General features: G+C 31.6%; 1 protein-coding gene across 1 annotated transcript in view; it reads right to left on the bottom strand.

Annotated features, from left to right (window-relative positions):
- The window catches only part of LOC145321977 (uncharacterized), a 41,603-nt gene that overhangs the window by 15,184 nt on the left and 10,711 nt on the right, over positions 1–15,708 (bottom strand). The window contains exons 3-5 of the mRNA XM_080163698.1: positions 14,545–14,640; positions 10,840–10,901; positions 10,553–10,598 (exon numbers count right to left, since the gene is read on the bottom strand). Of these exons, the coding sequence (XP_080019824.1) occupies positions 10,553–10,590 (38 nt within the window). The 5' untranslated portion in view covers positions 10,591–10,598; positions 10,840–10,901; positions 14,545–14,640. The remainder of the gene's footprint in view (positions 1–10,552; positions 10,599–10,839; positions 10,902–14,544; positions 14,641–15,708) is intronic.

Below are 15,708 nucleotides of genomic sequence, written 5' to 3'. Positions count from 1 at the left end.
ACCGGTTAGCTAACACTCAGGTTACTTCCACAAGCCACACGCGACTGATTGTTAACCTGTCTTTACAGTATATTTATATAAAAAAATCTGCAAAGCTTTCAAAATACTCGTGTGTGATTGGTCAAAAATGAAACACTCTGATTGGTTGGAAGAGGAACTCTTTGATTTGGACTTTCTTCAATTCTGTTTGGGGATGGAGTGCGAGAGAAGGAGGAGCCGCAAGCACATATAAATATTAGTACATGCAGCAAAATTAGGTCAGTTTACTACGAAATTAGAATCAGGACAAAACGCCGTGGGGATTCGGTTGGGAGGGGGGGGGGGGGGGGGGAGTGCGAGAGAGTACAAAGCCAGAGAGTAATTTAAATATTAAATTTTCACATTTAAAATCTTAGTGTTTTATAACATTTGCTCCGAAATGTTTACCGAGATTAGCGCCGGGAATCCCAACCATGATGCAAACAGTATTAAATTTAAATGAATATCTCAATTGTTTACCAACACTTCCGCCATCAAGTTTACCAAGAAGAGCGCCGGCAAGCCCAACCATGATGCCATCCTGTTTAGGACAAAAACATTATCAAGTTTGAGATCTTATGTAATCTTTTTAAACTTAGTACCTACGGAAAAGGTTTGCATAATTAAAGGGATTTAAACGTAAAAATCGATCATGAAGTATGAAAGAACGGCGATTCTTATTTGTCCAAGGAATCTACTCAAAAAAAATCAGACTTCATCTCTATTTTAAGTTGGTTTTTTTAGCACGAAAGGTTAACGTCAATTTTGTGAAAGGAAAAAAATACTTGATCCGAAATTTAAACTTAAAACCTACGGACAAAGATTACATAATTATATGGGTTTAAACGTAAAAATCGGACACAAAGCATAAAAGAACGGCAATTTTCATTTGTCTAAGGAATCTACACAAAAAAATTCAGACTCCTATCGTAGTTTTTAGTTGTTTTTTTTTGTTAAAAAAGATAATGCTAATTTTGTTACAGGAAAAAAATAATTGATCCGAAATTTAAACCTAGTAAATGAAAACTAGCATAAATCCTGCCACGTTGGTCTGCCCCCAGCCCCTTACCAATAAATGAGGTCCATATTAGCAACCTAACTATACAACATGTTCTACCTTGTAAATATTTCCATGAATGAGGGATCTTTTATTTTTTTTCAGTATTGTAAGTAATTTATTTTTACGTTAAAAATTGTCAAATTTAATGATACTTTTTAACAAATATTGTTAGTAATTTAATGGGTTTAGAATAACATAAATATTTGGCCGCAGCGCTCGGCTCCCTAGCCTATAACCTAACCTAACCTAAAATAGTTTTTTGAAATTTATAAAATTAGAGTACCCTTGACAACTAACATCTGTGGCCGCAGCGCTCGGCTCCCTAGCCTATAACCTAACCTAACCTAACCTAAAATAGTTTTTTGAAATTTATAAAAATAGAGAACCCTCGACAACGAACATCTGTGGCCGCAGCGCTCGGCTCCCTAGCCTATAACCTAACCTAACCTAAAATAGTTTTATGAAATTTATAAAAATAGAGAACCCTCGACAACGAACATCTGTGGCCGCAGCGCTTGGCTCCCTAGATTATAAGCTAACCTAACCTAAAATATTTTTGGAAATTTTAAAAATTAGATTACCCCTCTCATCAATAGCGCGCGAAAATTTAAACATTTTTCGGCCCCCCCCCCCCTTATTTTAGAATAATAATCTCATTGATAGTTTTTGGGGCTCTAAACAGAGCTATTAGTAATTGTTAAAACAATATCATTCTTTGTATCTTCTTTTCTGTCCTCTAATATCTACCTTGCCCTTAGCTCCTCCTCCAACACCCTTGTCTCCATGTTGACCACCCTGAAGGCCATTACTTCCGCTACATGTCGCCATTTTGCACACTGACAAAATACTAAAGAAAAATATGCTATCAACCTAAATATTTATACTGTTTCAATTTTCTGCCTCCCCCTTTACACGCAAACCCCCCTACCTATGCCTAGATGAATATGCTCTATCTAAATGCGATTTGATTGAGGCAAAGAGGAAAAGTTAAGGGACAAGGCAAGGCAAAAACTTCCACACAGCACGTACACGTTATTGAATTAAATTTAAGCTTGTCTTTTCCCTTGTCCTCCGGCAGCGTTCTATCCGGACTGTCGGGGGGGGGGGGGGGGGGGGGTTACTCAAATTTTCAAATTGATAAAAATTTTTGTAACAGGATAACGCCCAAAATCTTAATTTATGATATTAAACCTTCCTATTCGTATAATTGCAATTAAAGCAGGAAGGTAGAGGATATTGAAATATAAATTACACTGGAACCCAAAGTTTGTTTTAATATAGCTAGTTGATTAAGATTTAAAAAACTGTAAGTATTGTAGAAAAGTTTATCTTTATCCGCATATGTCAAGGAGCGGATCACTTATTGTGAATTTTAAGAAATCTTTGACAAGAACCTTTGTAGTCTTTTTTACTATAAGACTACCTTACAATTTTGACTTTTCATCAATTTTGTAAGACCCCAAAAGAGCACAGTAAGCTGAAACTGGGAAACCTCCAACTCCATAGTCTACTCCTGCCCAAAATGCTTGCTAACAATCAAACCAACCAACCAACCAACAAACTGAAACTCAAACACCAAACCCAATTTAAACATTATTAATTTAATTGTGTATTTAGTTTATTATGTTAGTTATTTATTTAATACTTATATTTGCGATTACTTTTATTTAATGAAATCTTCCAATTTTTAACATTTACAAAACGGACTGCTGTATTGCATCAAGATCCATGACAGATCTCACTGAGGGCTACAATTGAATCAAGACAAAAGTAAGTGCCGAGCCCTGGGACCTATGTAGGGTGAAAATAGACATAAATCCTTGATGATTCCAGGTGGAGACAAAATATTTTAGCGGGGTCTTTTGGTTTTTTTTCAATTTAAAGTTCTGAAAAAAAATTGAAAAAAATATGAAAATCTTGAATGAAAAACAAACAAAAAATGATTTGTAATATTTTTTTTTATTTAAAGATACAAACAACTTATATAAATACTATAAGCTTTAAAAAAATCACAATTTTCAAATTTAGACTTTCAATATAAAGATTTGTAGAAAAAACCTAACAACAAATTCTGACATATTTCTGATCAACATAGCAATAAAACGTCTTTTGCAAAATCTTTATCATCAAAAATAAATAGCACTTACTAAAGACTTTTTTTCATTTAAACTTATACTTTTCACATTAATTAACTTTAAAGATTGATTTTTTTAAAAAGAAAGGTTGCGTGATTTTTTTATTCATAATTAATTGCCTAATTTTGAGATTCAGATAAAAAACCTTAATGCTTTATATCATTGGATACTCTACTAGCAGCGGCTACGCCTCTAGAGGCATATAGGGACCCTTAGGTTGGGGGGGGAAGACGAACCCCCCCTTACAAATACAGTTTTTTTAATGAAAAAGTTAAAAACATTTATCTTGGAGAGTTAATTCTCTTGGGATAGTGATGGTACCCATCCCCAAAATAGTAATAAACCTTACCAGGACATATAAGAAGCTACCATGTAAAGGAGAACCATATTGGTTCAGTGGTTAGTGAGATCCCTTGGTGCACAAAGACTTACATAGAACGTGTTACTTTATTATAAAGATACATATATACACAGAAACTCTACAATCAGAGTATGTCTGTTTGTTCAACTGTCTGTATAAAAACATTACAGAATATATTTATTTGGTACTAGTGGCTACGCTCCTAGAGGCCTTTAGGGGCACTTGAGAGGGGAAGAAGTGGTTGAATTCTACAACTAGATTTTTATTTTAGACTTAAAAGAAAAAGTTTTTTTTGTGTGTTGTGGTCCTTTTTTAAGGGGCGATTTCTCTTCTCTTTCTCAAAAAAAGTTATAAACCTTCGATCCAAGGACCAATGAGAAGCTACATAGTAAAGTAAAAAAAGAAAATATCAGTTTTTCAGCATCAGAAAGATGGACAAACAGACATCAATCTATTTTGAATCATAAATAGTGCTTTAAAGCAGGGAGAGAAATATCATCTGGAAAAAAAAAATTTCCTATCGTTTAAAAGTTATATCCCTGTATAAAAATGATAGGATGTCCGTGTGTTTTTTCTGTCTGTGTCTAAAGTTCTTGCTAACCGCTGGACCAATTTGGTTCTTCTTTATTGACCTATCTTTTATACTGATAATAGGATCAACATATTAAGGAGTAGTTTAGTGTCTATTAATCCTTATATAAAAGTAACAGTTTCTGTGTCTGTCTGTTTGTGTGTGTGTGTGAGGGTGTTTGTCGGTACCGAAGATTCTTTGTAGCCGCTTAACTGATATAGTTCTTCTTGGTTCAAGTTTTTCATGGTCCTGAGAAGTTTTGAGTTTAGAAAAAATTAGTTCCTACCCAACATTTTAAAAAAACTTTTTCTTTTACATACTAAAACTGAAAGTAGGGGAGGGGTCAACTTCCCCCACTTATCAAGGGCCCCTAGATGCCTCTAGGGGTAAAACCGCTAGTGATAAAATATTTTTTATCTTGAATTATGATTAAATTGTTCTTTTTCCATTTAAAAAATATAATTGTAATTATTAACCTCAAAGAATATCCAGAATTAGGTAATTGGATTTAACAAGGGAAAAAGACAACATCCATAATTAGTGAAGTTTAAAAGAATGCAAATAAAGAAAAAAGCAAGTGTAACATACAGATACAAAAATATATTAATCAGAGCGAGATGGGACAATGGGCTATTTATTAGACTAGTCCCCATAGTTTAATATAGGAATTTGTTATTCTTTGGCTTAACTACTTAGGGGACCTGTTGCGATTTTTGTTTGGTTGGATTATTAAATTAAGTGCCCAACATTTCAACCATTAACTGAAACATACAGAAGGGTTATCCATGTATCATATTTGGGAATGTAAATCAATTTAGCGGTCATTGTCTTATCCCTTTAGATCCCTGAATAGTAATTAACAATGATCAATGGTTCTTTTTTTTCTATGTAGCTTCTCATTGGTTCTTGGAAGGTTTATAACTTATTTTGGGAGGGTACCTCCACCATCCTAGGAGAAATCAACCCCTAAAAAAGGACCCTATTTCACACACAAAAAATAACTTTTTCTTTTTAAATCTAAAATAAAAATCTAGTTGTAGAATTCAACCACTTCTTCCCCTCTCAAGTGCCCCTAAAGGCCTCTAGGAGCGTAGCCACTAGTACCAAATAAATATATTCTGTAATGTTTTTATACAGACAGATGAACAAACAGACATACTCTGATTGTAGAGTTTCTGTGTATATATGTATCTTTATAATAAAGTAACACGTTCTATGTAAGTCTTTGTGCACCAAGGGATCTCACTAACCACTGAACCAATATGGTTCTCCTTTACATGGTAGCTTCTTATATGTCCTGGTAAGGTTTATTACTATTTTGGGGATGGGTACCATCACTATCCCAAGAGAATTAACTCTCCAAGATAAATGTTTTTAACTTTTTCATTAAAAAAACTGTAATTGTAAGGGGGGGTTCGTCTTCCCCCCCAACCTAAGGGTCCCTATATGCCTCTAGAGGCGTAGCCGCTGCTAGTAGAGTATCCAATGATATAAAGCAGTAAGGTTTTTTATCTGAATCTCAAAATTAGGCAATTAATTATGAACAAAAAAATCACGCAACCTTTCTTTTTAAAAAAATCAATCTTTAAAGTTAATTAATGTGAAAAGTATAAGTTTAAATGAAAAAATGTCTTTAGTAAGTGCTATTTATTTTTGATGATAAAGATTTTGCAAAAGACGTTTTATTGCTATGTTGATCAGAAATATGTTAGAATTTGTTGTTAGGTTTTTTCTACAAATCTTTATATTGAAAGTCTAAATTTGAAAATTGTGATTTTTTTAAAGCTTATAGTATTTATATAAGTTGTTTGTATCTTTAAATAAAAAAAAAATATTAAAAATTATTTTTTGTTTGTTTTTTATTAAAGATTTTCATATTTTTTTCAATTTTTTTTCAGAACTTTAAATTGAAAAAAAACCAAAAGACCCCGCTAAAATATTTTGTCTCCACCTGGAATCATCAAGGATTTATGTCTATTTTCACCCTACAGAGGTCCCAGGGCTCGGCACTTACTTTTGTCTTGATTCAATTGTAGCCCACAGTGATTTATATAGGAAATAAATGTCTATAAATGAGCTCAAGTTTTCCAAAGGTCAGATGTTAAAAACTCATACTGGTTCAATAATCAATAATAAACTCTCAATGACCAGAATGATAAGACCCATTATTTTACTCTATGAAGAATAAATTAATTTTTTTATTTCATGTTGCTATTCAAATTATATTGAAGTATTCAATTTCTATTCATATAATAGAAAATTTTAGTTTATAATATAGTAAATCAAGGAAAACTAAGTTTTAATGTAATATGATACTAGCGACGCGCCCGAATGTGTTCAGATATTAAACTAAAATTTAACACTTAGCTAAATAGTTTAACCCTTTCAGGACGATAATTTTAAACAAAAATCATTAGGATCCTAAAATATTTTAAAGAAAGAGAGACAAAATTATAAATACGGTTTTAAATGAAAATAATAAAATTAAAATAAAGACGAAAGAAAAGGGAAGTGAGAGAGTGGGACATTAAATCTTTAAAAAATGATGAATAAACGAAACTATAAAAGTCGTAGTAATCTTTATGAGTAACTTGATTTGTAGTGCGGTTCGGAGAGAGAGAGAGATTGAGGGATAGGTCAATGGAAGAAATAAGATTAATAGTCGGGGATAGGTCAATGGAAGAAAAAAAGTTAATAGTCAGGGATAGGTCAATGGAAGAAAAATGATTAATAGTCGGGGATAGGTCAATGGAAGAAAAAAAGTAAAAGTCGGGGATAGGTCAATGGAAGAAAAAAAGTTAATAGTCAGGGATAGGTCAATGGAAGGAAAATGATTAATAGTCGGGGATAGGTCAATGGAAGAAAAAAGGTTAATAGTCGGGGATAGGTCAAAGGAAGAAAAAAAAGTTAATAGTCGGGGATAGGTCAATAGAAGAAAAAAGGTTAATAGTCGGGGATATGTCAATGGAAGAATAGGGTTAATATTCAGAAGTGAGATAACGTAGAAAAAATTTTTTAGGTGGTGCCTGCACCACCGATTTACTAGTATTTTATATGAATAACAGCTAACCCTTAACCTACTAACACATATCTATTTAGTAATTTTTATTTCGTATTTTACTTATTTCATTTTGTATGATTTTTTTTTAAAAGAATAAATCATTTTGACAACTAATAGGATTTATATCCTTCATATATGCACGACACGATCAATCGACGTAATGCGCTCCTTGTCAAAGATTAAAATGGGAAAATATATATTTGTTGTTGACTTTAAATCATTAGGAGTTGACATAAAACTGAACATTCTTAAATTTAAATTTTATTACATACATTGAATACTTTGTACCTATTTGTTTTAAAAATTAAAAAAAAAATAAATACATATTCAAATAAAAATAATTTTGATTTTAAAGTTTTTTAATGACTCCTGGTGAATTTTATTTAAACTATTATTTTGTTGAAAAAATATAAATAGGAGGGACAATAAAATTCATTATGCCCGCCTCTTTATTTTCGGTTAATCCGTCAAAATCTGAGTGGGGGTGGGAAGGGAAAGGGGTGCGGGTAGAAATACAAAGGTATTGTGGTGGGCTTTATTCAAAATAGCTTTATTATTATTAGCATTGTTGATAGAAAGAGGGGTTGGGTCTTGGCCCAATCCTCATATTTAGGGAGGGGGGAGATAAATATTACAAAATGGTGATAAGTCAGAGAGGGAAGAGACATTGAACTGTAAATTATACGCTGATACCTAAAGCTTATTCTTCTGCAAACCTCAACATGTAAAAACTTTTAGTTTTAAAATCAGCCAAGAAAATCACCCTCCCGCCAAAATACGTTTTATTTCCTTCCCCCCTTCAATTAAGATTTTTAGCTCATATAGTAAGAAAACATTAAAATTTAATGCTTTAAAAATAACCTTTTTACACGATTTTTACTACACATAAATCTTAAATTAAGGATAAATATTACCAAAATCTAACTTAAAATGATATTGAAGCATCACAAATAAAATCTGCTAAAATATAATCTGTATGACCCTAACTTTGTATTTTGAAGAATTGTGTATATCGCCGGTGAATCACCTTTACCTCCTCTCCCCGAATAGTTAGAGCCACCAACAGAGGTTAAAAATATACTTGTACTTGTAATAAAAATAGGTTTGAGTGAAAATCCAAAATCTAAATATTTTTTATATACTTTTGCTATTTAACTCCATAGACTTAACCATGCATGGTTCTAAGCAACCTAACCCAAACTAAAATATATAAAAAAAATTGTGGAATTATCCACATAATTATGTAGTCAAAATACTTGCTAATGTAATGATACCTCCCCTGCCCCCGGCCGTTATGACTTTACCCCATCCCCTACCCTAACCATTGAGGAACTATTGACCAATAACCGAGGAATATATTAACAACCAAAATTAACGACAAAAACTACCCTGTCACAATATCCACGTATTCTATATTCATTGGTATACTAAATAGATGTGCCGAAAATGGATTGCCTATTTCTTCAATAATTTCCAAATGTGTACAGCAGATAACCCAAATATTGCAAACGCTATTTTCAGCTACTCCGGTCAAAGGGAAAAGCAATATAATGTATGCTAGGTACACTTTCGGAAACTAAAATTCAGTACATTACTAAATAGGATCAACACCTGTTTTCTAAAAATGTCAATCTGGGGAGGCTAATGGATAGTTCACTTGCAATATTAATACTTTTACCATTAATTTTTTAAATGATGAATTGCTAATTAAACTTTATATTCAAATCAAAGGTTACGCTTAAAAGTTTTTATCCAAATTTAATTGAAATGAAACCCTAAGGGCATACATACATATTTACAATGTTCAAGTTCATGTAACCTATTTATATGTTAAATACAGGGAGGGAGGGGGGGGGGGCATTTGACTTTTTATTACACTAGTCCTCAAAGTTTTATTATAAAGTTTTCATATTGGTTGGCCTAACAACTTTGTGGACTTTTTAATGAATTTTGATTTGTTGGTTCATTAAGTTGAGTGTCCAAACGTTTAAACCACTAAGTGTAATCTACATAAGGGGTAATTTGATATGTCATCATTGGGAAATTCATCAATTTATCGACCATTGTCTTATCCCTCTAGATCCTTGTGATATAACCCATTTATTTCATGAATAAGCGATGAAAGAATAGCTGGACTAATTTAAGAATTACGTATATATACCGCGTGTAAACGTCATCGTAAAATCTGATTTTTGAGTGTTTATAAATATTCGTCTTCATATCAGCAACAACTAATGAAAAAAAGTGTATGATATACATATAAAGTTTCATGTATATAAAAGTCTGTCATATATAAATTCAACCCTACGAAAGGAAATCGACCAAAGAAAAAATTACCCTATCTTTATATTTTATATTTTTTCTTTTGACTTTAATTGGGGAGGCTCGACTCTCCCCTCACCCTAAAGTGCCCAAAATGCCGTAACTGATAGTAACATATAAGTTTGGAAAATTTTAGCCTTAAATATCCATTAACGTATTGTTGGGTAAATTGTAGAGAATTTACAATCTGAACTACAAACATAGTAATACTCTAAAAGTGTGGGTGATTAATTAGGTTCAGACTTTGTACGGTAAATATTTTAGTTTTGTCAAGTTTTTGGAACTTCATTAAAAGGTTCATTGCAAATAGATTCTTGAAACCATATATTAATTAAACTTTAAAAAATATAGTTTGGTGGTGGTTATTGGTTATTTGCCCATGTACTTTCTAAACTTACGTACATTCTTGGTATCTTAAGTGTCCGTCATCCACCAAAATGATCTCAAATACACATGTCACCAAGTTAGAAAAGTTTTTGTATTGTAGTAATAGAAACTTTTTAGCACAAAATAAGAATAAAAGAATATGTAAAATGTAAATAGTCTTAAGATTTTCCCAAAATGGCGTTAACAGTTTCCCTTGTAGAATAGCCATATATCGCATCGTATAACGAACAGTTTTCCGCGGATAAGATTTAAAAATCATAAGATTAATTGTTGACACCGTGGGGCCAAGGGATCGGGCCAGTAAAATTGGTATTATTCTTATGATTTGATTTTATTATTCGTGAAAAATTGTCAAGAAAAGGATACAAAACATGATTTTTCAGTATAGCTAAAAACCGGTTATAATCTAGAAGCTATCGATCGGTTTGAAAGGGAGGTGGAACACTAGTGGGGTGTATTCACCCCCTCCCCCCCTCCCTTGCTTTGAAATATACCAAAATACCAAATTTGTGCATAATTAGTTATTGGATTCAAGGTTTAATTAATATACATATGTTCGCCCCCATTTCAGTTTCCGATCCTCTAATCCCTGAAAATATATAAAATACTAATGTTGATAATTTTGTGGAAAGTTTACCCAACAATTTGTTCACCAAGTGGTAGATCTATAAGCATATACTTTCCTGAAATTAAAGAAAGAAGGTTAAAACATAAAACACCCCTTAATAAATGATTAATAATTTAAACCTAAGAAATGGGCGACTTCCAAGCTTCTTTTTTTGTTTGGGTATAACATCATCTCATTAGTGGGGGGGGGGGGGGGAGGTTAAGTTGGGATTTTATTCATTTGTCAATCCTAAAAAAACATTAAAAATAGTCTAATAAAAGTAGTAGGTAATAATGCTCGTATAAATTTTTACTTACGTTTTGACTTGTTATCCTGTTTAAAAACACAAGCCCAAGCACCAACTGTATCTGTTTCAATACTAAAACATTTTAACAAATAGTTTTAGATGATTAATGGTCAAATAATACAAATAACCAAAACAACGCATATTATTAAAAACGTATGCTTTCTATAATTAGGGTCCGTCCGTAACGTATAGCTCTTAACGTTAATTAAGGTATGACATGGTGATTCCTGTAATAGTTAGGTACTGTTTATAGTAAGCGTACCTATACTTAACAAAATAATCGTTAACAGAATACTAGTACGTCCCTTTAAACATGATGATTGTTTTTCTTTTTTTTTGCAATATTTTTGTAAAGGATATAATTATCCATTCATCTGACAACAAAGTACAATGATATAAGCGAAGCTTCTTTATAATAAAGTCTTAAGAGGTAAGTATTTCCTTTAAACAGTATCCTGTATTTAAACCGTCTTCCAACAAAGTTACTTGCAATTTTATTTACACTTGTATTCTGCTAATTCAGTTCCGAAAGTTGTTAATTTTCATTCCTCCCAAATTTTCAAAGCTTCGTTTTTATTGATATTGTCATCCTTTTTAATTGAACATACCGGATGATAAAAGAAGTTAAATGTGACGTTAATAGTGTTAATGATTGTTTTTTTTTTCTTATTTTATTAGAAATGCAGCAATTATTTTAAAAGAAAAATATTAATTGGATGTTTAAACAATCATTAGAAATTATTGCACAATTTCATAATATTTGCAGACAAAAAAATTAATTTAACAAGGATGACATCATCCATAAAAGAGTAGCTTTAAAATCAGACGGTAGGTGAAATCAACTTGTAAATGTAGAGTGTAAAGACTTAATAGGCAAAATATTAATTTAAGTTTAAACAAAAATGTATATAAATTTGTTTCAAAATTGCTTAAATACAAGATACTGTTCATAAAGATGCTTACATTTTTAGTACTTGATTACAGAAATGCTCAGCTTATAATATTGTTCCTAGTTGTCATAGAAATCATTAATCCAAAAATCAGATACTTAGGATAATTATATCATACAAAAATTGTTGTTCAAATAGTGTAAATTCAGCATGATTATAGATTTGCTATACTTTCTAAATCGTTTCTAACTGTTAACTGAATCAGTAAGCAAAGTTTGAAAACGATATGATAATTTTAACATGCCTATATTAATGGAAATAACTATCAGTTAGGACGTTAGGTAGTACAAACCCTAACTATGGAAAAGCTTCACTTTTTAAAATACAATTAAAAGAAAAACTCTAATTAAACGCCAACGGCCATTAAACACTAATTACAACTTATAAACAAGTTTTTCTGAAATCTTCAATGATTGTGTTAAATTAAAAATTTTACTCGAAAAATGTTTTCATCTTTAATCAAAAATAATTCAAGTTAAAAATCAGCTAATAGCGTCAGAAATAGGAACACAGCCAGGGGAAGAAAATACATGAAAAATTTGTTTATTGACAAAAAGAATCTCCACCACTTGGGCCAGGTAGTTGTTTGGATTATACATCAATACATTTATTACAGGGAGAATAATAATGTAATTTGCTATTTTTGTTACTGCAAAAATTATCCAGATTGATAGAAATACCAAAATTTCTAAGTAAATTTCGCAGCTTGTAAAACCAACTAATTATTGATTACAAAACTGTTGGTAATTAATCTTCAAATAAAATTTATTTTCTGCAGTTGAAAGGTTCTAAACCTAATGGGGGAAAATCCCCTGTTACGCTACTGGATCATATATGACATCTGAATTTATGGAGGGAGGGTGCACTAGACTGTAAATAATACTGGTACCCAAAGTTTTAGAAACAAGTTCTATAATTGGTTTAAAAATATTGGGGACATTTTTGGGGCTTCGTATAGGTTAGATTATGAAAGTTTAGGTAAGCCTTGCAGAAAACAACCCTACACAGCTAAAGCAATCAGTAGGGGGCAAGTAAGGATGGTGTACTAGAGAAATAAGTGTTTCTACCAAAAAATGATGACAAAATCAAAGTATTTTTGCAAGGAATTTAAGAAAAAATCTAAACTTTTAAATATGTCCCCAAATCTGCTTGATAAGGTTACATTTGAAGTTAATAATAAGTGGTGGAAACGCATTGGCTTAATTGGCAAATGGGTGTTTTTTTTTATTGATATATTCTCTCCTTATTGGAGAAGGGATGTAGCAACCTTCAATTTTATAATTTTCTGCTAAAATAACTATTCACGTGTCTTCTTGGTCAAATACCATCCAATAATACCCTGGAATTTTCATTTTTGTGGCAAATTCAAAGACTTATAATCTTAAAACTGCATGCTTTGCCTATTTAAATACTATGGACACAATTTTTAAAGGCGAAGCTTTTCTATAATTAGGGTCGGTCCGTCCGTCCGTCCGTCACAGAGAGTTAGCTCTTTTTTTTAATTAAAACATGTTAGAATTTTCCTATTGATTCCAAACTTTGCATGATGATTCCTGTAGTAGTTAGGTACAATTTAGAAAGCGTAGCAACTTTTAATCAATACCAGAATGTCCGTACGTCCATTTGAAACATGTCGATTTTTAACTTTTTTGACAACACATTTTTGTATGTTAAAATTATCTGATTCTTCTGATTTTTTGAAAACTGATTCCTATTACAACAAGGTATAATGTTATAAGCAAAGCATCTCTATAAACAAGTCCCAAAAATGTAAGTATGTCCTTGAACAGTATCATCTATATATGCAGTTTTGCAACAAATTTACTTACAATATTGTTTGTACTGAAGCATTAACATTCTGCTAATTCAGTTCTGACAATCTACAAGTGTTAATGTTCGTTTGTCATTCCATTTCAGAGCTTCGCTTTTATGGATGTTGTCATCCTTGTTACAAATAAAGATTAACCAATAAATTTTGTATTACTTATTTTTTGCACTAATTGACATTTACTTTCTTCGATTGAAACAAAACATACAAAATAGAAAAATATTTGCCAACATAGATCTCTAAAACGGCTTGAAAAATAAGGCTAGGACTTATACCCATCTTTATAAACATTCATTGAAATTAATTTAAACTAGGATGACAACATTCATAAAAGTAAAGCTTTAAAATCAGAAGGACAAACGATTGATAACTCTTGTAGAGTGTCAGTACTTAAGAAACATGACAGTAATTTCTTTAAGTCTAAATGAAATTTTACACAAATTTGTTGCATAATTGCGTAAATATAGGATACATTAAAAGGGCATACTTTCAGTTTTAGGATTTAATTATAGAGATGTGTAGCTCATAGTATTGTACCTTGTTATCTAAAGAATCATAATTCCAAAAATCGTATAAATCGGATAATTATATCACATAAAAAATATTGCCACTTAAAAATTAGCATGATTTAAATGGAAGTACGGACCTTCTAAATCGTACCTAAATGTTAAACAAATCATCATGCAAAGTTTGAAATCGATAGGACAGTACTAACATTTATATTAACGGAAAGACCTTAAAGCTGTTTAGGATTATTCTAAAATAGTGTTAGAGAAGACTAGCAATTTCATGTTCGTATATTGTACAGTACATACATGTACCAAACAAGGAGATTTTCTAACCAAACTTTAAAAGTAGTAATTCAGTGTTTTTAGTAGATTTTAAATTTACGTACATTTTAGACTGCTGTCGATTATTCGGTTATTGATAAATATACCTTTTTAGGTTGAGAGTACAGTTCTTCGTAATTTGATCTTGTGCCTCGTTCACTTCCAGTCCATTAGAATATATTTCATTAGGTAGATACTCTACACTAAAATAAAATATCAATGATATCTATATTAAAAAGTAGCTTGATGTCTGTCTGTCTGTCCGTTCGTCTGTCTGTCTGTCTGTCCGTCCCTTAAGATCTCGGTAACCACTGCACCGATCGGATTCTACTCTTCAGGGAATATACCTACTGGTCCTGTGGTGGTTTTAGGCTATTTTCTTGGGGGGTGGGACACCCCCAACCCCCTCAAAAACAAACCCCCACCCCCATTTAAAAAAAAAATCTTTTTGAAGATTTTCTTGGTCCTTTTTTTAAATTTTTATTTTAAAAATTTTTTATTTTTTATTTTTTCAATTTTTTGTTGTTGAAGATTTCTTTGGTCCTTTTTTTTCACCTTAATTTTTTTTTGATAATCTCTTGTGGCAAAGCCCCTAGTGTCAATAAATAGCGACTCATACTTAAATAAAAGTAACATGAAGTGCTAAATAGGTGTCTCAACCATGACACTTTGGTTGAGTATGACTTCCGAATTAGCGGGAAGTTCTCGAGATCTGTTGGCGAACATACAAACCCCCAATACCAGGAACCATCAAGTTTCAACAGCAGGTTTGAATATAGATTTATTGATGAAATTATTTCAAAGTCCTGAAATTACAAAATCAATTAGTTCATAATTCCAGTTATTTATAACCACGTAATCTTAATTGCTTTTTAAAATCATTTTTCTCTACGGTTAAGAATCTTTGGAAACTTTGGCTTTAAAGGAAAATTATTTGGTTTAATAAATCATTGTTAAATGCAAAAATAAAGGCACATAAAAATTACTAAAACATATATTAATCATAATTAAGTTTCATGCTTAGCTGGCTAAAGCCTTTTTAAAACTACATATAATCGTCCTATACACCATTCTTCCTAATAAAATTAACAAATTCTACCTGAAGTTCTTATGGTTTCAAATCCCTGGTATACTAGGGTCGTTCACACACTATGAGACCAATGATAGGCCCAATTTTGTTCTCCGAAATCTTCACACACTCATATCTCATTCAAAAGTAACGAACGTGCGCATGAAAATATATAAACAATCATTGCCGCGTCACATTATGA

This window comes from Acartia tonsa, chromosome 6 (assembly GCF_053477335.1).
Source record: "Acartia tonsa isolate MP-2025a chromosome 6, ASM5347733v1, whole genome shotgun sequence".
NCBI lineage: Eukaryota > Metazoa > Arthropoda > Copepoda > Calanoida > Acartiidae > Acartia > Acartia tonsa.
This window is presented reverse-complemented; position numbering and strand designations above follow the sequence as displayed.